This window comes from Gopherus evgoodei, unplaced genomic scaffold (genome assembly GCF_007399415.2).
Source record: "Gopherus evgoodei ecotype Sinaloan lineage unplaced genomic scaffold, rGopEvg1_v1.p scaffold_45_arrow_ctg1, whole genome shotgun sequence".
Taxonomy (NCBI): domain Eukaryota; kingdom Metazoa; phylum Chordata; order Testudines; family Testudinidae; genus Gopherus; species Gopherus evgoodei.
The window spans coordinates 130,778-153,992 of record NW_022060066.1 but is presented as its reverse complement, the minus strand read 5'-3'; the positions used below and the strand labels follow the sequence as shown (position 1 = coordinate 153,992).

Here is a 23,215-nt window from a genome sequence, read left to right as displayed (position 1 = left end):
TATAGCAGTTGGGTGCTTAAACCTTTTAGGCTTCTTTGAAAATGGGTCATCTTCATATATCTGAGTAACTATGAGCAAAGTCATTATTAATATGTCTCCACTGCATGTATGTGGCAAGATTCTGTTCTTAGTTTCGCTGTTGTCATCTGGAAAATAGTTGAATACAGTGAAATTACTCTGGATTAATAGCTGCATAATGGAGAGGAGAATTTAACCCACTGAAGTTCATAGATAGAGAGAGGCAAAACAATTTAATAAAAATTATTTGTTCTGATTCTCCTCTTATTTGCCTTATCTTGGACCCATTGATTTCAATGTTGTTACTGCAAACTTATATCATTGGTTGGATGCTCTCTTGTTGTTATGTCTTTGGGACTCATCCAGAGTCCCTGCTGACGTTAGTAGAAAGACTCTCATAGATGACAACAGGCTTTGGATCAGGCCCTTGAGTTACTAAATAAATTGTTCAACACATGTTCTAGCAGAGTTCTAGTGGCACATTTAACTCAATATTACATAATAATGTCAGAAAGTAAACCATGCTATTGATAAATATTTAGCATCAGATTCTCAGAGGAAGATGAGAGAGATATGTACCCAATCTTATCGAAATTCAATATGAGTGGAGCACCCCTGTCAGATAGATAGATAGATAGATTTGAAAATCTGTAGTGTTTTTTTTAGACCTACTGGTGACAGGAATCAATCGATCCCTATCTATCTATCTATCTATCTATCTATCTATCTATCTATCTATCTATCTATCTATCTATCTATCTATCTATCTATCTATCTATCTATCTATCTATCATCTAGGTAAAAATCTGGGTTTCATGATATATTTTGCTAGTTAAATTCTTCCCAATCTGGATTTAAAAAAAATCACTAAAAGAACCAGCTATGATTTTTTAACATTCCCCACCCCCAGATTGCAACCACTTGTAATTTGCTCGTACACCATATGGAATAAATTGGATTGCTGTGTTCTGTTAATTAAAATGGCAGAAAATTTGAGTTCCTCACTTCCTGGAGGACTTGATCCAAAGGCAAATGTCCCATTGACTTCAAGATCACCAAATAAGGGCTTTAAAGGGTAAATCTCAAATCACTGAAGAGTGAGAGCTAGTGCATTTGATAAGACTTCTTGTTTCTTTAACTCAACCCATTTTCTCTTATCTCTTCAATGAATAGTATGTTCTTACTATCTTCAGAGGAACTGTCTTTTGACTTAGTAAGAGAATTGGAATGTTTTGTGGAATCTTCCTGGACTTGGTCCCTGGAACATCTTAATACTGAGACTACTGGAACAAATAATTAATGCACTGTTATTTTAGGAACATAAAACCACACAGAGATTTAATCCTTGATTTCAGTGAGGCTATTAAACACGTGCTTAATTTTAAGTGCGTCCATACTTGAAGATTACTGAACAAATCCTATGGTTAAAGTCAGACACATGCTTAAGTACATTGCTGAATTGGGCCCTTAATAAACTTTTGCTCATCTCCTGGGAAGTTCTCTGGCCTGTGTTGTACAAGAAGGTTAGATTAGATGATCACAACAGTCCCTTTTGGCCTGGGAATCTTCTAATCTATTCTTCCTCATCTACCTTAGTTGAATGTGCAGGAACATTAATCCCTAATATTTTTTCCACACTATGAAATTAAGTTTTAGAGCATGATTCTCATTTGCACTAAGGTCCCTTAATGCTAACACTTAGTTCTTACATAACATTTTTCATCAGTAGATCTCAATAAGCTTTACTGCTACTTTAAGACTGATGTGAAACTGCAAAGGAGCCTACAGTTACATTTACAAGCACTTTAAGGTTCCTTAAAGCTGCCAGAATATTGGAAAAGGTGGCTCAGTGTAAATTAGTATCAGGCCCTAAGTGTCTAAGGTATAAGAGCAGACTTAGCAATCTCTAGGTGGTCCAGGTGCCACTAGACAGTGACAGAGCACCACATCCAGCAGGCATGGATTACACTAGGGGATCCAGATTGCATGAAAAATGAGTGAATGCTGGTACAATACCTGCACTTCACCAGGGATAGCATCTTCTGGACCAAGAACAAACATACCCCTCCTTTGGATGTTCTTTAGATTTAAACCTAGGTCTTGTGGTGAATGGTGTCTTTTGAAAACACCTAGGTAAACACAGAGAACCTGAACCTTGGCTCGTGTGGTTGGAGTCAGTATGTTGGGAAGAGATCCAGTTTGGGGGATCAGGGTTTACCAATGCCGCCTTGTCATATTTGTTGTTTAGGCAGAGGAAGGACAGCTGGGTTGGGCTGGGTCCTGTATTTTGGCTGAGCAAAGACTGAATATATATTGATCAATGGCTCCTTGTATCTCTGGAGAAAGCAAAGTACTTCTAGGTCTAATAACATAGAACACAAAAGCAAAAGTATTGCAGTTACAGAAACTCTGCCAAAGACATGAGAGATCTCACGCCCATCCCTCCTACTTTCCATTAATCTCATATATTCTGCTGCCACTTAATGGCTTTGTATTGTCTTTGAAAGGAGAAGCAGGATGAGTTAGGGGCAAGGAAAGATACCAAATTGCTCTCATCCCATAGAGACTCACTCTGTCCTCCATAGCAGCTACCATTCCTGCAAGATGCATTAGAAACCTGGGGCCAGAGCCTCAGCTTATGGTAATCAGTTTAGATTAAATAAATTCAATGGCTGTGCCAGTTTACACCAGTTGAAGATCTGCTGTCTGGCCTCCATTACATCGCCTGGGCAACTGATGAGACATTTATGGCCACGTTCTATTAGATAGATGGGTATATCTCCATATTATAAGGAATCTATCTCATAGAGCTGGAAGAGACCTTGAAAGGTCATCAAGTCCAGTCCCCTGCCTTCACAGCAGAATTAAGTACCATCTCTGACAGATTTTTGCCCCAGGTCCCTAAATGACACTCTTAAGGCTTGAATTCACAACCGTGGGTTTAGTAGGCCAATGCTCAAACCACTGAACTATCTAATAAGACTGGAAAGAAAAAAGAACTGGGAACTATGGGGAAAATACAGCTCTGTCGCATCTTACGCACATTTAACATACGTGATTTCAGCTTTACACAGTAGGCAAAAAACAAAAAAACAAGAGAAAAATAACAATTTAAATACTGTTTCTGTAGTGCAGGCGATTCTGCCTGCCGTTCAACTCAATGTAATTTTGACTATATGCGGTTTTCACTTTACGTGTTGTGACAGACTTAAACCAGTGGGATACAGGAGTCTGGTCCTATTGGTATCCAGGGGGGCGGGAAAAGCCCGCCCACTTCTAAAGGGCCTCCCCCCAGCCTAAGCGGAGGACCACAGGTCTGGGACACCAAGTAATTACGGGGGACAACTAATGAAAAAACAGGATCGGGAGTGAGGTCATAGGGGTAAACGAAGGGAACCTGATGGGGACACCGAGCAGAGAACCCCAGACAACACCCACTGCTCCTCGAAGGTGTCAAGGGAGCCAGTGGACGCCGCCCAGAGGAACTCTGCCCGGATGCGTGAACAGACGGAGGAACGGAAATAGGCCCTACAGTCGCAGAAAATCCCGTCTGCCAACCTCCTCTCCCTGGTGTTGTAGACGGCCAGTTTGGCCAGGGCCAAGAGGAGGTTGAGAAGGAGATCCCACCACTGCTGCACCGAGGAAAAGGAGCGCCTCTGCCCTCGCCAGGCCAGCCAGAACTCCCGGTAAGGGACCAGAAAGGACCCCTCGACCACCTCTCCGCCACGCGCCGCTGGCGGCAGTTGAAGCTGCACTTGCCGGCGGAACGAGAGAACATGACGGAGGGCGGGGTCCTTGCAGCCCAAGGGGAGAGGGCTGATGATGGAGATGGGGCGTCTCAGGGCAGAAAGGGCGGGCAGCAGGGCGGCATTGGGCAGGAAGGGAGGGACGGAGGTCAAGATTAAGCGGATCCCCAGGTCTTCCAACGGCTCCAGGGGGACGAACACGCCCCCCACCGCCAGGCCCGTCTCTACTGCCTCCTGGGCGGCGGCCTCCAATGCCAGGAAGAAGACCACCTTCCCGTACATTTTGGAGGCCGCCCCGATGGCTATGGGCCCCACCACCCTCGCCAACGCCCACACGTAGGTCTCCACGTGGGGCGAGGCGGGCACCAGGAGGCAACGGACTTCCTGGTCAAAGTGGGAAAGGGGCCCCGGCCGCTGTAGATGTTGGCGGAAGCAGCGGTCGGAGGAGCAGCAGCAGGCGGGGGGGCCGTCGCCACCTAGGCGTACGCCCTGGGGGCCGGGGGAGGGACACCTACAGCGCTGGTGGAGGGAACAGCGGGGAGGGATGCCGCAGCCGGTAGTGGGGCTGTGGCAGCGGGGGCAGTCTCCACCAAGGAGGGTCTGGTCTTTTTAGAGGGGCCCTTACTCTTCTTCCCACCCTGACCCTTCCCACCGGCTGGGGGGGCTCCCCCCGAATCAGAAGGGGCGAGAGACGTGGCAGCAACGGAGGTCTCCCCAGTACTCGCCGCCGCTGGTGCCCCAGCAGGGGCGGTGGTAGGTGGATCGGCAGCGGCGGTCGAGGTAGAGGCTTGGGCAGTAGACACGGGGGCAGGTGGAGGAGGGGCAGTGGGAGCATCACGAGGGGTCTCCCCTGCCGCGTCCCCCGCCATAACGAGAGCAGGGAGGGGGACAAACAGCGAGGGGAGGGGAAGGAGAGGAGGCGGCCACCCTTCCCCGCTAGGCTGTAGGCAGGGGAGGAGGGCGCCAGAAGGGGAAGGCTAAAGGGGCGTAGGGAGCAACCAAGGACCTAAGGGTGGGATTGTTTCAGGGCACCAATGCAGAGGGGGGTTCCGGCTCCTCCAGTTGCACTAGGGGAGCGGGGGGGCAACGGCAGAAAGGGGAAGTGCAGTGAACAAGGGGAAACCAAATGGGGAAGGGCACAAGCGCCTGGGAGGGGGCATGGGCGCATGGGGGGGACCGATCAGGGCTGGGGGAGCACAGGGTGGGGGGAAAGGGCGAGCTGGGAATGCGGTAGAGGGACCACAGGGACAGCTGCAGGGCTGGGGCAGAACTATCAGGCGGCAGAGGGAAATGGGTGGTGTGGACAAATGTGGCAAAGGGGAGGGGGGCAGTCCGGGGGGGGGCGCCCACAAGCACTTGTGCCAAAAAGTCAATGGTTGGCTGCTGCTGCTGCAGGCCCAAATGGTGGAAGTGGGCGTGGTGAGCCAGGCGAGCAGCTCAGACCCAGAGGCAGGAGTCCAAAGCAGAAGGAAAACAGCCAGCGGGGGTGGTGGAGGGGGCAACGATGGTGGCGGGGGCGAAGGGGGACACGGATGGACCGGGGGCAGGCTCCACGCCACATCCCCGGTGCCCCAGCAGACACAGTCCAAACCCCCACCACAAGAGCACAGTTCGAAAAAGACTCAGTCCAGAAAAGCCCCCTCCACAGTGGTCTTCACACAGTCTCCAGCAGCAGGCAGTCCTCTCCTCCTTCCTCTCCTCCTCCGGGCACCAACAGCTCCCCAGCAACAGCCTCAGCAGCCCCAGCAGCTCCAGGTGGTGGTGGTCTGGTGTCCAGGCAGGAGGGACCCTGCTCAGAGGGTGGTGTCCTTAGCAACAAGAGCTGGGGTCCCCCATTCCCCTCCTCTCTGGGAAGCAGGCCAACAGCCCCCCCCCAGGGGGCTGTAGGTGGAGTAACAGCAGTAACTGAGGTGGGGGGAACCACTAGCCAGCCAGCAAACAGACAGCAGAGAGAGGGGTGGGTGGTGGTCCTATTGGCATCCAGCAGGGGAGGACCCACAGGTCTGGGACACCAAGTAATTACGGGGGACAACTAATGAAAAAAACAGGATCAGGAGTGAGGTCATAGGGCTAAATGAAGGGAACCTGATGGGGACACCGAGCAGAGAACCCCGGACAACGCCCACTGCTCCTCGAAGGCGTCAAGGGAGCCAGTGGACGCCGCCCAAAGGAACTCTGCCCGGATGCGTGAGCAGACGGAGGAATGGAAATAGGCCCTACAGTCGCAGGAAACCCCGTCGGCCAACCTCCTCTCACTGGTGTTGTAGATGGCCAGTTTGGCCAGAGCCAAGAGGAGGTTGAGAAGGAGATCCCGCGACTTCGTGGGGCCACGGATGGGGAGCGTGTAGATAAAAAGGTGAGGGGAAAAGTGCAACCAAAACTGCAGGAAAATATTCAGGAGGAGCCGGAACAGGGGCTGCAACCTGGCGCACTCCAAATAAACGTGCGCCAAGGTCTCCTTCTCACTACAGAAAGGGCAGGTGCTAGGGACAGACGTGAACCGCGCCAAGTACACGCCCGTGCTCACGGCTCCGTGAAGGAGCTGCCAACCGATATCCTCGGCGGGCCTCGGGACCAGGGCAGAGTACAAGCTGGCCCACCGGGGCTCCTCACCCTCGAGAGGCGGCAGGAGGTCCTGCCATTTGGTATCGGGGCGGGACGCGAGGGTGAGGTAGTGAAGGGTATGGAGCACGAGTGAGTACAGATGTTTCCGTGGCGCGGTCTGGAACAAAACCGGCTGCAGATCATGCAGCTGGCTGGCAGTGAAAGGGTGAAGGGGCCGATTGGGTACACGGGGCAGGGGCCCGATAAAAATGTCCATGGGGCCTGGGGTGGAGGGTGGGCGGGGCGTGCCCTCTCGCAGGACCCGGTCGAGGTAAGCCCGAGCCACAGGCAGTAAAGCAGCCTTCACCTCCTGAAGTACGCGCTGGGGAGTACGAGGTCTGGAGAGCCCCATGCGCTGAGCGAGCGTCAGGGGATCCAGCCAGTCTCCCCGGTCGTAGTCCAGGAGGTCTCCGACCCTGGTGACTCCCGCTGAGACCAGCCTCTGCCACACCGTTGGGGACTCTGCCACCTGCACACGAAGCTGGGGATTGTGTAGCAGGGGCTCCACGAGGAGGTCAACCCCCACGGTGGCCGCCATGGACCTGGTTGTTGAAAAGAGCTTCCAGGTCCGGAGGAGGTCTTGGTAGAAGACCGGCAGCCCAGAGAGGTCTCGTGGAAGACCTCTCGGATGGAGGTAAAAGAGCTGCCGGTCGTATCGGAGCCCTCGGAAGAGGCGGAGGAAGGCGTGCGCCAATACGGTCCACGCCGGACTACCCGCACCAAACAGGAGCCTCTGCAGGGCCTGGAGGCGGAAGACATGGACCTGAGCGCGTAAGCACTTCAGGCCCTGCCCCCCCTCCTCCAGGGGCAGGTGGAGGACCCCTGCAGAGACCCAGTGCGTCCCTGGCCAAAAGAACTCCAGAATCGCCGTCTGGAGGTTGGCCAGGAAACCCGGGGCTGGGACCAGGGTGTTGAGCCGGTACCAGAGCATGGACAGGACCAGTTGATTAAGCACCAGTGCCCTCCCCCGAAGGGAGAGGCACCGGAGTAGTTCTGTCCATTTCCGGAGCCGCTCCGTCACCCTGCCCTGCAAATCCTGCCAGTTCTCCGGTGGAGAGGGATGCGTGGCAGAAAGGTAAACGCCGAGATAGAGCAGCGGACCCGCACTCCACCGGATGGCCTGAAGTGTGGGTGGGAGGGAGCTCGCCTGCCATCCGTCCCCGACCACCAGGCCAGAGCTCTTGACCCAGTTGACCCGGGCGGAGGAGGCCTCCGAGTACAAAGCCTGGCAAGCCTCCACCCGTGCCAAGTCACCCGGGTCCTGGACCACGAGGAGCACATCGTCAGCGTACACCGACAGGACCAACCGTAGCCCCAGCTCCCGAAGCACCAACCCCGTCAACCTCTTGCGAAGGAGACAGAGGAAGGGCTCGATTGCCAGAGCGTACAGCTGGCCCGAGAGGGGGCACCCCTGCCACATTCCCTGCCCGAAGCTGACCGGCTCGGTCAGGGTCCAGTTAAGCCTGACCAGACACTCCGCAGAAGCGTACAGCACCTGGAGAAAACCCACAAACAGGGGTCCGAAGCCGAATGCTCGCAGAGTGCCCAGGAGATACCCGTGATCCATCCGGTCGAACGCCTTCTCCTGATCCAGGGACAAGAGGGCGAACGACAGACCATCCCTACACCCCAATTCCAGAAGGTCCTGGACCAGATACAAGTTATCAAAGATGGTGCGGCCCGGGACGGTGTAGGTCTGGTCTGGATGGACCACGTCCGCCAGCATGGACCCTAGCCGCATCGAGATGGCCTTTGCAACAATTTTGTAGTCCGTGCTGAGGAGCGAGACGGGACGCCAATTCCGTAAGTCGCGGAGGTCCCCCCTTTTCGGCAATAAGGCCAGCATGGCTCGCCTGCACGAGAGAGGGAGGACCCCGCTCTGCAAAGCCTCGGCCCAGACGGTGACCAGGTCTGGGCCGAGGATGTCCCAGAACACGTGGTAGAACTCCACGGTCAGCCCGTCCAAGCCCGGAGATTTATTGGTGGGCATGCGACGGAGGGCCTCCGAGAACTCAGCCACAGTGAGAGGCAGCTCTAGCCGGTCCCGGTCGCCCGTGCTGACCGTCGGGAGCCCATCCCAGAGCACTCTGCAAGCGTTAGGATCGGTCGGATCCGGGGAGAAAAGAGTAGCGTAGAAGGCCCTGGCCCTCTGGCACATCTCCGCCGGATCCGTGAGGGGGGTGCCGTCCTCCGCCAGGAGGCAGGTGACGTGCTTCTTGGCCCCCCTCCTTTTCTCCAGGGCGTAGAAGAAGCGGGAGCCGCGATCCATCTCCTGAAGGAGGTGGATGCGGGATCGAACAAAAGCACCCCAGGCCCGATGGTCTTCGAGGGCCCGGAGCTCCTCCCGCTTCTCCCGGCACGCTCCACAGAGGGATGGATCCTCGGGGCTGGCCGCCAGACGCCTCTCCAGCTCCAAGATCTCCCGCTCCAACTGCCCTATCGCCGCATCCCTCCGTCGGCTGGCACCCCGAGTGTAGTCACGGCAGAAGAGCCGGGCGCGCACCTTCCCCAGATCCCACCACCGCCGCGCCGAGGAAAAGGCGTGCCTCTGCCCCCGCCAGGCCAGCCAGAACTCCCGGAAGGATGCCACAAAGCCCGCATCCTCCAGCAAACTATTATTAAAGTGCCAATAGGCCGGCCCCGGCCTCTCCGCGCAGAGAGAGGCCGTCACGGTGGCAAGGTGGTGATCCGAAAAGGGGGCCGGCCGAACGCTGGAGGAGTGGGCCCGTGAAAGGTGGAAACGTGACAGGTAAATACGGTCCAGCCGGGAGTGGCGCGACCGACGGGCCTCCACCCGGACGAAGGTGAACGTCGAGACGTCGTCCGGGTGGTGGTCGCGCCAGACGTCCACCAGGGAGTGGCGGTCGACGATCTCCCGGAGGACGTCCGCAGCTGCCGGGCACTGCTCGGTCCCCGAGCGGTCCCGTTCCTCGAGGGTGGTGTTAAAATCCCCTCCCAGGACCAGGCACTCACGAGGATCCAGGGAGCCGAGGAAGGCGGACGCCTGCTGATAAAAACGTAGCCTCTCCGGGCCCGATGTCGGGGCGTAAACATTGACGAGATTAACCACAAGCCCCTCCATGCGGAGCCGGAGGTGCAGCAGGCGACCCGGCACAGCCTCGGCGATCCCCAGCACCTCGGGCCGTAGGTCGGGGGAGAACAGGGTCGCCACTCCAGCCGCGCAGACCGAAAAGTGGCTAAAGTAGGCCCCGTCCCCCCACTCCAGCCGCCAGCTAGCTTCAGCAGCCGGATCCGTATGGGTCTCCTGCAGGAAAACCACAGAGTACCCCCCTCCAGGAGGAAGGAGAGCACCTGGCTCCTGCGGAGACCCATCCTACAGCCCCGGGTGTTTAAGGTGGCAAGGATGATCGGCGCCATGAGGAGGGCTGGGGGGGATCCTCGCCGGCAGACACGCCCACGGCCTCCGGCAGGCCTCGCAGCAATCCGTGACCAACCCCGAAGGTGAGTAAAGAGTCACGGAAGACACGGACCCGCTGGTAGGCCGCGGCGGCCTGCTTCCTGGTCCTCTTACCCTCCCCCATGAGGGCCCTCGCGGCCTGGAGGACCTGATGGTAATCCCCCCACCGCTGGAGCGCAAGACGGACTTTGTTCCGGGAGCCACGGACGTCCTCGAGGAACTCCCGCAGCTCCTCCCTCAGCGCATGGGGGGATGGGGTCACTGATCGATGACTGGCCCCCAGTGGGGCCCCCGTCACAGCCCCGTGGCCCACAGAGGCGGGTAGGCAGGGGGCAGATCCCCAAAGTAGCAGCAGATGGACCGACACCACACGACCCACCCCGCTCCCAGATTCAAGAAGGGGCGGTGGAAGGAGAACAGCAGCCCCTGGGGGGTCGGGACAGGAAAGAACTAGTGAATCTGCTCACTGGGAGGTATTCCCAGGAGCAGCACTGGCATCACAGGAAGTGAGGGGGACAAGGACAGAGCCAACATGAGTAGGGCGGGGATCAGGGAGAGAATCTGGGAAGGAGGTAGAGGCAGGATCCGGAGCCTCCATAGTTGAGACGCCGGACAGTGGCTCCTCCTGGCCAGGCTCAAGGATCTGGGAAGTGGGCAGGGGACCCCTAACGATGCCGGGCTCAGCCTCTGTGGCACGTGCAGCAGCCTCGGCATCCAGAGAGAGATGGTGGTCAATGGGGTCCCCGCTGAGGAAGCAGGGCGGGTCCTCCACACTCAAGAGGGACACCCCCTGGGAAGCGGGGCTCGGCAGCGGGGCACTGGCCGTCGCCCCAAGGGGCTCGGTGGCCGTCAACAGAGTGCCACCCACAGCCGAGTCGATAGAAGATTCCAGGGGACCCTCAGAGGTGGGAGCAGAAACAGCGGGTAGGGGAAGGGAACCCAGGGACAGGGGGGATGTAGCGAGGTCGCCCAGATCGAGGCCCGCCGGCAGAGGGTCGTCCTCCCCCTGCGTGACCGGGGTCAAACCCAGGGCCTCGATCTCCGCGTAGATGGGAGGGAGATCACCGTCCACCACCCCAGGGCCCTCCCCGCCAGCACCAGAGGTGATACCTACTGCGGCGCTCGCAGAGGCGTCGAGTGGGAAGGGGGCGAGAGAAGCTCCCTCGGGGGCTTCCACGGGAAGGGACCCTGGAGGAGGGGCGGTGTCACCTTCCGGTGCTGCCATGGCATCCCCAGCCGGCACCACAAACTGGGAGTCATCAGGGGGCAAGGCGGAAGACTCGTCATTGGTGCCCCCCTTCCTGCTCTTCCGGGGGGCCTCTGAATCTGAAGGGTGTAAGGAGACTCGAGCCTTCCACTTGCCCCGCTTCCCCTGCACTAAGGACCAGCCCTCCATGGCATCATCGGGGGGCTGGCTAACAGGGGTCGGCTCGGGGGGCAAGGGCAATGGCTCAGGGACTCGGGGAGGCAGTGGTGGGATAGCAGAAACCGGGGAGGACTCCCCCTGGGACGAGCACTCTCCCACGTCCGGCGGTAGCCCCGCCACACCCTCCTCCACAGAGGTGGACCGAGAAGAAGGAGGAGGGGCAGCTTCGGGGGCCGGGCAGCCAGGGGGACCGGCGATGACAGGGCCGGCCCCTTGCCGGGGCTCGGCGGTCCCGGACGCTCCTCCGTGCTGGGCCAAGGGACAGTCCCTCCGGACGTGCCCCATCGCCCGGCAGAGGTAGCACTGGGCCTCCCCCGTTGAGTAATGCACCCGGTAGTGGGCTCCCTGGTAAGGGACCAGAAAGGACCTCTCGAGCGCCTCTCCGCCACGCGCCGCCGGCTGCAGTTGAAGCTACACTTGCCGGCGGAACGAGAGAACATGACGGAGGGCGGGGTCCTTGCAGCCCAAAGGGAGAGGGCTGAAGACGGAGATAGGACGTCCCAGGGCAGAAAGGGCGGGCAGCAGGGCGGCATTGGGCAGGAAGGGAGGGACGGAGGTCAAGATTAAGCAGACCCCCAGGTCTTCCAACGGCTCCAGGGGGACGAACGCGCCCCCCACTGCCAGGCCCATCTCTACCGCCTCCTGGGCAGCGGCCTCCGATGCCAGGAAGAAGACCACCTTTCCGTACATTTTGGAGGCCGCCACGATGGCCGTGGGCCCCACCACCCTCGCCAACGCCCGCACGTAGGTCTCCACGTGGGGCGAGGCGGGCACCAGGAGGCAACGGACGCCTTGCTTCCTGGTCAAAGTGGGAAAGGGGCCCCGGCCTCTGTAGATGTTGGCGGAAGCAGCGGTCGGAGGAGCAGCAGCAGGCGGGTGGGCCGCCGCCACCTGGGAGTACGCCCTGGGGGCCAGGGGAGGGACACCTGCAGCGCTGGTGGAGGGAACAGCGGGGAGGGATGCCGCAGCCGGTAGCGGGGCTGCGGCAGCGGGGGCACTCTCCGCCATGGGGGGTCTGGTCTTTTTAGTGGGGCCCTTACCCTTCTTCCCACCCCGAGCCTTCCCACCGGCTGGGGGGGCCCCCCCGAATCAGAAGGGGCGAGAGACGTGGCAGCAACGGAGGTCTCCCCAGTACTCGCTGCCGCCGGTGCCCCAGCAGGGGCGGTGGTAGGTGGATCGGCAGCGGCGGTCGAGGGAGAGGCTTGGGCAGTGGACACGGGGGCAGGTGGAGTAAGAACAGTGGGAGCACCGCGAGGGGTCTCCCCCGCCGCATCCCCCCACCATAACGAGAGCGGGGAGGGGGACAAACAGCTAGGGGAGGGGAAGGAGAGGAGGCGGCCACCCCTCCCCGCTAGGCTGTAGGCAGGGGAGGAGGGCGCCAGAAGGGGAAGTCTAAAGGGGCGTGGGGAGCACCAAGGACCTAAGGGAGGGAGTGTTTCAGGGCACCAACGCAGGGGGGGGGGTTCCAGCTCCTCCAGTTGCGCTAGGAGATCAGGGGGGACAATGGCAGAGGGGGGAGTGCAGTGAACAAGGGGAAACCAAATGGGGAAGGGCACAAGCGCCTGGGAGGGGGCGTGGGCACATGGGGGGGGACCAATCAGGGCTGGGTGAGCACTGGGTGGGGGGAAAGGGTGAGCTGGGATTGGGGTAGAGGGACCACAGGGACAGCTGCAGGGCTGGGGTAGAACTATCAGGTGGCTGAGGGAAATAGATGGGGTGGACAAATGTGGCAAAGGGCAGGGGATCAGTCCAGGAGGAGGGGGGAGGTGGTGCACCCACAGGCACTTGTGCCAAAAAGTCAATGGTTGGCTGCTGCTGCTGCAGGCCCAAATGGTGGAAGTGGGCGTGGTGAGCTAGGCGAGCAGCTCAGACCCAGAGGCAGGAGTCCAAAGCAGAAGGAAAACAGCCAGCGGGATGGTGGAGGGGGCAACGATGGTGATGGGGGCAAAGGGGGACACGGATGGATCGGGGGCAGGCTCCATGCCACACTCTTGGTGCCCCAGCAGACACAGTCCAAACCCCCACCACAAGAGCACAGTTCGAAAAAGACTCAGTCCAGAAAAGCCCCCTCCACAGTGGTCTTCACACAGTCTCCAGCAGCAGGCAGTCCTCTCCTCCTTCCTCTCCTCCTCCGGGCACCAACAGCTCCCCAGCAACAGCCACAGCAGCCCCAGCAGCTCCAGGTGGTGGTGGTCTGGCGTCCAGGCATGAGGGACCCCGCTCAGAGGGTGGCATCCTCAGCAACAAGAGCCGGGGTCCCTCATTCCTCCCCTCTCTGGGAAGCAGACCAGCAGCCCCCCCACAAGGGGCTGTAGGTGGAATAACAGCAATAACAGGTGGGGGGGAACCACCAGCCAGCCAGCAAACAGACAGCAGAGAGAGGGGTGGGTGGTGGTGTCTAGCCCAGCCAGGGGAGCAGCAGGAGCAGGAACAACAGCAGCAGCAGCGAGGGCCCAGTGCCCAGCAGGAAACAGCAGCAGTAGCAGCAGCCCTCTCCCTCCTTCCTCTACAGCAGAACGGTGGAAGAAAGAGTCGTTACTGGCCCCAGGAGAAGCAGGCTTCTGTTCTCTGAGGGACCAGAGCAGGGGCTGCACTAGAGTAATCAGGAACCTGCTAGAACCAATTAAGGCAGACAGGCTGATTAGAACACCTGCAGCCAATCAAGGCAGGTTAATCAGGGCACCTGGGTTTAAAAAGGAGCTCACTCCAGTGAAGGAGGGGGGAGCCAGAGGAGAGGAAGTGCGTCTGAGGAGCTGGGAGCAAGAGGCACAAGGAGCTGAGAGTGAGAGGGTGTGCTGCTGGAGCACTAAGGAGTACAAGCGTTATCAGACACCAGGAGGAAGGTCCTGTGGTGAGGATAAAGAAGGTGTTTGGAGGAGGCCATGGGGAAGTAGACCAGGGAGTTGTAGCTGTCATGCAGCTGTTACAGGAGGCACTATAGACAGCTGCAATCCACAGGGCCCTGGGCTGGAACCCGGAGTAGAGGGCGGGCCCGGGTTCCCCCCAAACCTCCCAACTCCTGATCAGACACAGGAGAAGTTGACCCAGATTGTGGGGAAGATCACTGAGATGAGCAAATCCTCCAATAAGAGCAGGACCCACCAAGGTAGAGAAGGAACTTTGTCACAGCACTAACTGCGGAACGGAACCCTTGCGTAAAATGAGACTCACCTGTAGCCTAAAGTGTTTGTTTAAATTACAGCAGTGGATTAGTCCTATGAAAAGAGTACTATAACTCATGTGAAAGGTGTGGTATAATGAGATAAGATAGCCACCCAGAGAAAAGGTTAGGAAAGGATCAGCTAATGGGTAGTAGGGGTAGAAGATGATGAGGTGTCGAGAAGGGGTAGCTATATTGCATAACAACTATAGGCCAGATTTTGAAATCAATGGGAGTTAGTCACCTGAGGATAGATGTTAAAGGTACTTAGGGACCTTGTGGAAATTTCAGAAGTATCTAGGCTCCTAACTCCCATTGATTTAAATGGGCATTGGCTCCTGTGTGCTTTTGGAAATCACAATAGGCTCTTAAAATCCTCTAAAAATCTGTCCCTGACTGCCTATCTGTTCAACTATGTGGAAAGACAGAGTGTGGGATTTTCAAAGCTATTTAGGACAGGGAAAGGTCGATTTCCTATTATTTCTATTTCATTTGTCATGGTAGGAAGTTAGTAAAAATCCTATCAGAGAGCAGAATTAAAATAGTCCAACTGAGTTTGAGATCAACAAGGCAAACATGTTAATAAATCCCTTTGAAATTTTAATCCACAAAACTATAAAAGGCATTATACAGTGGATGACTGGGAAGTGAGAGGAGATTGGTTTGAGAAAGGCATAGGCTATTTCTCAGTGTTTCCCAAAGAAAAATAAATGGTATTAATGAGTTTATCTCGTTACTGATGGGATAATGTCCTGAAAGACCCAAAGGACATGAGAGTGCGCAGCCACTCAAAAGATACGTATCTTGTTAGATAGATAGATAGATAGATAGATAGATAGATAGATAGATAGATAGATGCTAACAGAAGGTTTCATGTCAGAAGGAATATCATACAAACTTCTACATCAGGTAACATTTTCATTCTTTTTGTTAGTGTAAATTGATTGTTTTTCACCTGTTTTCAATCTGCACTCAAGAAGACAAGCAAGAGAAAATTAGGAATGGATTTATTGTATATCCAATGACAATGATTCAGTGACACTTGGTTCACCATCACACAAAGGTGATTTGTCAAGACAAGAGTTGTGTTCCTTTTAACAACAATTAACCTAGATAAACATGGACAGTTGTAAATGTCTAGACACTCACAAACGTTTGGGCTAGGACAACACTGGTGCCTTGTAACAAACATTTGTGGGGGTAGCTAACCTGATTGGTGATCGCTTGACTTGAGTTAAAAGATCCTACTTTCATTAATGTTGACTTCTGATTTATACCAGTGCAATAATCAACCTCATTGACTTTAATTTACACCTGGGTGAGTTGATAGTCAGGCCCAATTGCATTTAATAGTTAATCATGCTTTACAATGGTACAAGTTAGATAAGGAACAGGCACTAATGTCTTTGAGGTTAAGAGGAGGGCAGGCTAAAAATTTTCCACCAAAACTGGTTTTTGATGTAAAGTTGGATTTTCAATTTAACTTTTTCTCTCCCACAATAAATGACCAATTTCAACTTCTTTGTCCAGAAAACAAACCTGTGAAAGTGGAAAAGCTTTTGATTTTTCAGCCATTTGTGGTCCAAAACTGAAAAAATCTGATTTGGAAGTGCCACCATGGTGCTTCATGGGAGTTGTATTGCTGTATCTTGTGTGCCCATTCTGCTTCATGCATGGCATTCCTCAGCCAAGGCATCAGTAGCACAGCCAGGAATGCAACAGAAATGTATGCCTTTTGTCAGAGAAAAACTCAGTTCTCGCTTTTTTGTTTGGGTGCAGCAAAATCAAATCCTTTATTATTTCTCCAGCAATTGCAATAGAGGGAGGGAGTGCCCTGGGACACAATCCAGGACAGGTCTCTCAACAGGTAAACAATTACAGCAAGCATTTATACCTTTGTTACATACAATAACAAGCAATAATACAGACAATAATAAGCAACAGCTGCATTTTGTTTATACATAGGCCATCCTGCTATCTTATTTTTCTCACTTCTGGGCGCCAGTCTACGTATTTAATTATCAGTGCAAGGTTGTGATAACTTCTCACACAGTTCTTTCCTACTCACCTCACACTATCTTCACTTCTACCAGTCTCGCGTCATTAGGGTTACAGCTGGCCTATGCTAGCCTGACTCTTGCTAACAGACTGACATGCATTAAGATGGTGGTACGGTGATAGGGAATATCCAGCATGGATTTGTAAAGAACAAATCGTGTCAAACTAATCTGATAGCACTCTTTGATAGGATAACGAGCCTTGTGGATAAGGGAGAAGCAGTGGATGTGATATACCTAGATTTTAGTAAGGCATTTGATACGGTCTCGCATGATATTCTTATAGATAAACTAGGAAAGTACAATTTAGATGGGGCTGCTATAAGGTGGGTGTATAACTGGCTGGATAACCATACTCAGAGAGTAGTTGTTAATTGCTCCCAATCCTGCTGGAAAGGTATAACAAGTGGGGTTCCGCAGGGGTCTGTTTTGGGACCGGCTCTGTTCAATATCTTCATTAACGATTTAGATGTTGGCATAGAAAGTACGCTTATTAAGTTTGCGGACCAAACTGGGAGGGATTGCAACTGCTTTAGAGGACAGGGTCAAAATTCAAAATGATCTGGACAAATTGGAGAAATGGTCTGAGGTAAACAGGATGAAGTTCAATAAAGATAAATGCAAAGTGCTCCACTTACGAAGGAACAATCAGTTTCACACATACAGAATGGGAAGAGACTGTCTAGGAAGGAGTATGTCAGAAAGAGATCTAGGGGTCATAGTAGACCACAAACTTAATATGAGTCAACAGTGTGACACTGTTGCAAAAAAAGCAAACATGATTCTGGGATGCATTAACAGGTGTGTTGTAAACAAGACACGAGAAGTCATTCTTCCGCTTTACTCTGCACTGGTTAGGCCTCAACTGGAGTATTGTGTCCAGTTCTGGGCACTGCATTTCAAGAAAGATGTGGAGAAATTGGAGAGGGTCCAGAGAAGAGCAACAAGAATGATTAAAGATCTTGAGAACATGACCTATGAAGGAAGGCTGAAGGAATTGGGTTTGTTTAATTTGGAAAAGAGAAGACTGAGAGGGGACATGATAGCAGTTTTCAGGTGTCATCAGGAGGAGGGAGAAAACTTGTTCACCTTAGCCTCCAATGATAGAACAAGAAGCAATGGGCTTAAACTGCAGCAAGGGAGATTTAGGTTGGACATTAGGAAAAAGTTCCTAACTGTCAGGGTAGTTAAACACTGGAATAGATTGTCTAGGGAAGTTGTGGAATCTCCATCTCTGGAGGTATTTAAGAGTAGGTTAGATAAATGTCTATTAGGGATGGTCTAGACAGTATTTGGTCCTGCCATGAGGGCAGGGGACTGGTCTCGATGACCTCTCGAGGTCCCTTCCAGTCCTAGAGTCTATGAGTCTATGAGTCTATAAGATCCCCTACCAGTCCTTGTCAATTCTTTCCCTATTTCCACACCTTCACTGCTCAGAAAGGATAGCCCAGTGCTCAATCATCAGATATGTGTTCAATTCCTGGCTCTCCCAATATTGAAAATAATTCTCAGCAATTCCCCATATGCCTTTCTGTAACTTATTTACATCTGTACAAAACATTACAGTCCATCCCCCTATCTGGAGTAAGGTGACATATACTGGTTATGCCAGCTGAGAAGCTAGCCCAATTGTTCTAATCTGACAGTGTTTTACAAAGGTGTAAATGATGACAAAAGGTGTAAGACTGCTGATCTCTCTGTGCCGCAGTTCCTGATTTATGTTGGTGGTGTGAAGATAAAGGAATTAGTGTTTATGAAGCAGTCCTGTTGGTTTCATGTAAGTACATAGGTAGACAGAACCACTAGATCATATTGGCATCACAAGCAGTAAAGCACTTCTGAACTTTCCAATGTGTTCATAAGATTATGGAAATGTTGGAATTAAAAGGTTTAAGAGCAGGTGAGATAGTAGAAAAATTGTGGGGGCATCTTTTATGGCTAAAGATTAAAAGTCCAGTTGAACAGCCACTTCACAGGTGATTGGGGGTAGGATGCTGGGAAGAGAACTGAGTTTGGGGGGGTCAAGGATTACCTGATTACTAACTAGTGACGGTTGCTTTTAGTATAATTGGTAGAAATCTGTAATCTTGGAGCTAAAGGGCCAGGATTTTAATCCTACTATTTGAATGTGTGTGTTATTGTGTCTGTGTTCCATAGTACATTAATTTTTTTACAACACAACATTGTTTTTCTCTAGACAACAAATGGCTGGGTTAGAGAAGGTGAATCAAACCACTATCACAGAATTTCTGCTGGTTGGATTTGAGACCCGTCCTGAGCTGCAGATAACCCTCTTTGTGATGTTTTTCATTATCTACCTGTCAACCATTGCTGGGAACATTCTCCTCATTCTCACAGTTTGGACTGACCATCATCTCCACACTCCCATGTACTTCTTTCTCAGCAACTTGTCCTTCCTGGAAACTGGCTATGTTTCCAATGTCATCCCCAGGCTGCTGGTGAGTTTTCTGACGCAGGACAAGACCATCTCTCTGCCAGGTTGTTGCATCCAGTTGTATGTTTTTAGCTTCCTGGGCACTACTGAATGTTTCCTCCTGACTGGGATGTCCTATGACCGGTACTTAGCAATATGCAGACCATTCCATTATGTAACTCAGATGAGCTCCAGGACTTGCTTTCTGTTGGCAGTTGCTTCTTGGACATGTGGATTTGTGGCTCCTTCCTTCACAGTAATTATGACATCTAAGTTGGCATTTTGCAGCCAGGGTGAAATTAACCACTTCTTTTGTGATTTAACAGCAGTGTTGAGACTTTCCTGTGAAGACACCAGCATCATTAAGGTAACATCCCTGATCTTAGCTTCCATCATTACCCTGGCTCCATTTGTCCTGATCATTACATCCTACATCTATGTCATCCTAACCATCCTGGGAATCCCATCCACTGCTGGGAGGAAAAAGGCCTTTTCCACTTGTTCCTCTCACCTCATTGTTGTCTCAACTTTCTACGGGGCTTTGATCATCATGTATGTGGTGCCCTCAGGAAACCAGTCTCTGGATTTCAACAAGGTGTTCTCCCTGCTCTACACAGTGGTAACTCCCATGTTCAACCCCATTGTCTACAGCCTGAGGAACAAAGAGGTGAAAGGTGCCTTGGGAAGAGTAATCCATAAAATGTTGCTTTCTCCCAAGATGTAGCAAAGTTGTATGCCCCCATTTTCAAGTGAAATCACAAGGGAAGAAAATTCAGCAGAGAAATTCTAATGTCAAATACTCCAACAACATCCTAGGTTCTTGAATGCAAATGATTCTGCTTCATCAATGGTTTTATAACTCAAAGGTTACCTGAAAAGTGTGCAAGTGTGTGGATGTGGGTGGGTATGAAAGAAAAAGAGAGATGATGAGCTATTTTGTTCATTTTTCCTTCTTCTATGATGTAGCTATCCGAAATTCACATCTAGGGTAACCTGGACGTTTCTACAGATGGAGGTTTATGATTTCAGAGACACCAAGGAATTACAACCAGGTTAACGGAGAATGCCTGGCACACACAGCCCCATTAAAACTCCATCGAGGAGAAATTTTCCATGCTGCTGTGTTGGGTCCAAATCCACTGGACCTGTGTGCTTTACATTTCCTGAAATCTGAGCAGGCTGCAGAATTGTTTCTTCCAGGCACCTCAAGCACATGTCCTGGGTGTAGGCGGTCCATTTGTTACCACTTTACCATATCCCAACTGCCCTAGACCTCCACCAGGAGCAAAAATAACCTCTTCAGCCTCCCCAGTAGCCTACGTACATCCTTTTCCAGAACTCCCCATGGTACAGGTAGCCTGGGTTTATAGTTTAACTGCTGGGAAGTGCCTTGATGGTGATATCTAATTATATAAATTAGGACAGACCACTGTTAGAGAAAAACTCAGTTCTCACTTGTTGGTTGGGTGCAGCAGAGTCAGATACTTTATTTATTCTCAAGCAATTGCGAAGAGGGAGAGAGTGCCCTAGGACGCAGGGTTTCCCCCTCCTACGCAGGTCTCTCTCCAAGTAAACAATTACAGCAAGCATTTATACTTTTTGTTACCTACAATAATGAGCAACAGCTTCATTTTGTTTATACATAGGCTATCTTGTTTTTCTCACTTCTGTTTAGACGCCAATTTACATTCCTCATTATCAACACAAGGTCGCAATGACTTCTCCCACAGTTCTTTTCCACTCGCTTCACACAATCCTCACTTCTACAAATCTTGCATTATTAGGGTTACAGCTAGCCTAACTCTTGCTAACAGAGACTGTCTTGCATTAAGATCCCCTATAAATCCCTGCCAGTTCTTTCTTTACTTCCACATCACAGTGATATTTATTCTGCCTTGGCTGCCTTTCAGCCAAGCCTTTGTTTGACATGGTTGTTGCTTTTCTGACTTGTTTTAATGTAAACTTGCTTAAATGACATTTATAAGCCACTGTGTAGGACAGGGGTGATATGTGCGGAGAAGAGATGATAGAGAAGACGCCTGAACAAACCGCCAAAACCTGCTTGACGAAAAATAGGAAAATCCCTGTATGGAGTAAAGGGTAAAAAGAGAAATAACATGAAAATAGCATGGACAGCAAACATTATGCAAGCTGAAGCATATGCATGCACATTGTGTGAGTTGGACAAGACACATAATACTTCACGTTGATTGGAAAAGAGTAATGAATATGTAAATTGGAAGATGTGACTTCTGGAAAGTTATATGGCAGGCAGTGGTAGAACCCCTTATGGGTCTGAGTTATTCCCTATGACGTCATGGATGGGTATATCTGTATTAGAATGTAAGTGGGTTGGTAGTGTGTGAGGAGAATGTCATTGCGACCCACCTACAGCCCAGGAGAGGGTGACTGGTGCCTGTCTTTTTCCGTACATCTGTTATTTCTCACTCTAATAGCAACTGCCATCACAAGGTGCGCTTTTGGTTCAAATAAAGATTTGAATGAAGAAACCTGAGCATCTAAGACCAAGAGTGTGTCATTCTCACACAACAGCTCTTTTGAAGCACATGACAGTGACACAAACAGACATACAGGCAGGCTCTGAATAGGGTTCTTGAACTCTTCATGTATCACAGAAAATATATAGATCCAGGCAGAAATAATAAACACACCAACATGCATTTCCTTGCCTCTGTTTCCTCATTGTTCTGGAACATTCTATGGGCTTATGACAGAGTCTTCTGAGGTGTCCAGGATCCACTGCACATCCACATGGCTGCATCTCTGAATCATGGAGTCTCTCTTTCTCTCTCTAAGTCAGCTAGCTTTCTTCTCCCTCAGTAGTCCCAGAGTTAAACAAGGATGCCCTGCTAGGGAAGCAAGTCTGTCTCATCCTCTCTCCTGACCAACATTTTCTATCTGTCTCCTCCTGACTCACTGAGCCTCCATGGTTTCTAAAGGCTTGCACCACTGCCTGGGTTTCTTTGTTCTGCTGCAGGGCATTTTCCACACTCCAGAGCCCTGCAGAGAAACTTGGGCCATGTCTACACATACAGGACTGTACCAGTACAGCTGCTCCACTGCAGGGCACATATGGTGAAGATGCCCTGTGCCAACGGGAGAAAGCTCTCTAGTTGGCATAAAACCCCACCTCTGCAAGCGGCATAAGCTGTGTTGGGAGGACAAACTCTCCCTCTGACACAGTGCTGTGCACACAAGCACTTGTGTTGGTGTAACTTATGTCGCTCGGGGGATGGGTGGAATATTCACATCCCTGAGCAACGTAAGTTTTACCAGCAGAGGATGTAGTGTAGACAGCCTTGGCTGAACTGGTTTCCCAGTTCCTTCTGAATAGGTGAACATTACGATTTAGTGACCCACCCTTGTACCCTGTCTGAAAGAGATATGCTACAGTCCTGTCAACCATCTGCTCTCACTGAGGCATTCCATGATTCAAGAATTTCATAACATCCACCAGGATTCATAAGCTGTGCATAGACAGATTCCCTGAATTGTGCGATTTTCAGAGTCATATTTTGAAGATTTAAGAGGGACTTAAGTACATGGGCTTTGTGTGATTCTGGTCATCTTTACAAAAGTAAATTTACCTCATCCCCAAGCATTCACTAAATTATTAGGCCACAATCACCTCTTGTTTTCATTGAAAGAAGCAGCATTAGCAATGTCTACATAAACAGCTGGAGTGCTGTATCCAGTTTTGTGCGCCAAATTGACAAATTGAAGCAAGTCTAGAGCAAAGCAACAAAAGTGATCAAAGGTTTAGAAAACCTGACCTGTGAGAAAGGATAAAATAGCTGGGCATGTTTAATATTGAGAAGATAAGTCTGAGGGGGGACCTGATAACAATCTACATATATGTTAAAGGTTGTTATAAAGAGGAAGGTAAAGTGTTCTTGATGTCCACTGTAGAGAGGACAAGAATGAGCTTAATCTGCAGCCAGGGAGATTTAGGTTAGGTATTAGGAAAAACGTTTTAATCTCGGGGTACCTGAGCTCTGGAACAAGCTCCCAAGGGAGGCTGTGGAATCCCCATCACTGGAGAGTTTTAAGAACAGGTTGGGCAAACACCTGTCAGGGATGGTCTATGTTTACTCAGTCCAGCCTCTGCACATGGGCTGGACTTGATGACTTCTCAAGGTACCTTCCAGCCCAACATTTCTCTTATTCTATGATCTGGTATTTCAGACAAATGTGAAACAATAAAGCATGGTTTACATAGAAAATAAATCAAAATGAGCAAAACCTGTTATGACAAAAGTAGGGAACTCAGTTGTGAACCTTGATCTCTTTCCCAAAATATGGTCTATGTACTAGATTTCAAAGATGTCATA

At 51.9% G+C, this 23,215-nt stretch overlaps 1 protein-coding gene across 1 annotated transcript; it reads left to right on the top strand.

The window, feature by feature from the left end:
* Positions 1 to 18,633: 18,633 nt before the first annotated feature.
* On the top strand, positions 18,634 to 19,587 carry LOC115642722 (olfactory receptor 6C74-like). Its single transcript, XM_030546441.1, has one exon. It carries the CDS (start codon positions 18,634 to 18,636, stop codon positions 19,585 to 19,587), a length of 954 nt encoding a protein of 317 aa, XP_030402301.1.
* The last annotated feature ends 3,628 nt before the right edge of the window (positions 19,588 to 23,215 follow it).